Below are 402 nucleotides of genomic sequence, written 5' to 3' on the forward strand. Positions count from 1 at the left end.
AAAGTACAAGCAGTAGTTAAATCTATCTATGAAGATTTATCTAAGGACGATCTTTTGACCCGATGTTTAGGAGCAGAGACGCAGAATAACAATGAGTCGTTAAATTCACTCATTTGGACGTTCGCTCCGAAACATCTACATTCAGGCGCTCAGATAGTTCAGATTGCAACTTTTTTGGCCGTCGTCATCTTTAATGAAGGCTTCCAAGGCATTATTAAGATAATGCATACGATGGGCTGTTCAATTGGACGATCGCACGCTTATGTAGAGCGCCGCGACGAAGCCCGGATCAGCCGTTCCGAGCAGCGCATGAGCGACGCGGCAAGAGAGGTTAGAATTTCAGCCAGGGAGGAGCAGTCGGCCTTACGAAATTTGCAAGAAGAAGAGGAAGGGATACTCTAT

The 402-nt window shown here is 45.8% G+C and overlaps 1 protein-coding gene across 1 annotated transcript in view; it reads left to right on the top strand.

Moving 5' to 3' along the window:
* LOC116851662 overlaps positions 1-402 on the top strand; it is a 933-nt gene that overhangs the window by 484 nt on the left and 47 nt on the right. Inside the window, exon 2 of the mRNA XM_032831314.1 lies at positions 23-330. Within this exon, the coding sequence (XP_032687205.1) occupies positions 23-330 (308 nt within the window). The remainder of the gene's footprint in view (positions 1-22; positions 331-402) is intronic.

Source organism: Odontomachus brunneus, unplaced genomic scaffold, assembly GCF_010583005.1.
Source record: "Odontomachus brunneus isolate Ranch 3 - 2012 unplaced genomic scaffold, Obru_v1 Obru_scaffold_185, whole genome shotgun sequence".
NCBI lineage: Eukaryota > Metazoa > Arthropoda > Insecta > Hymenoptera > Formicidae > Odontomachus > Odontomachus brunneus.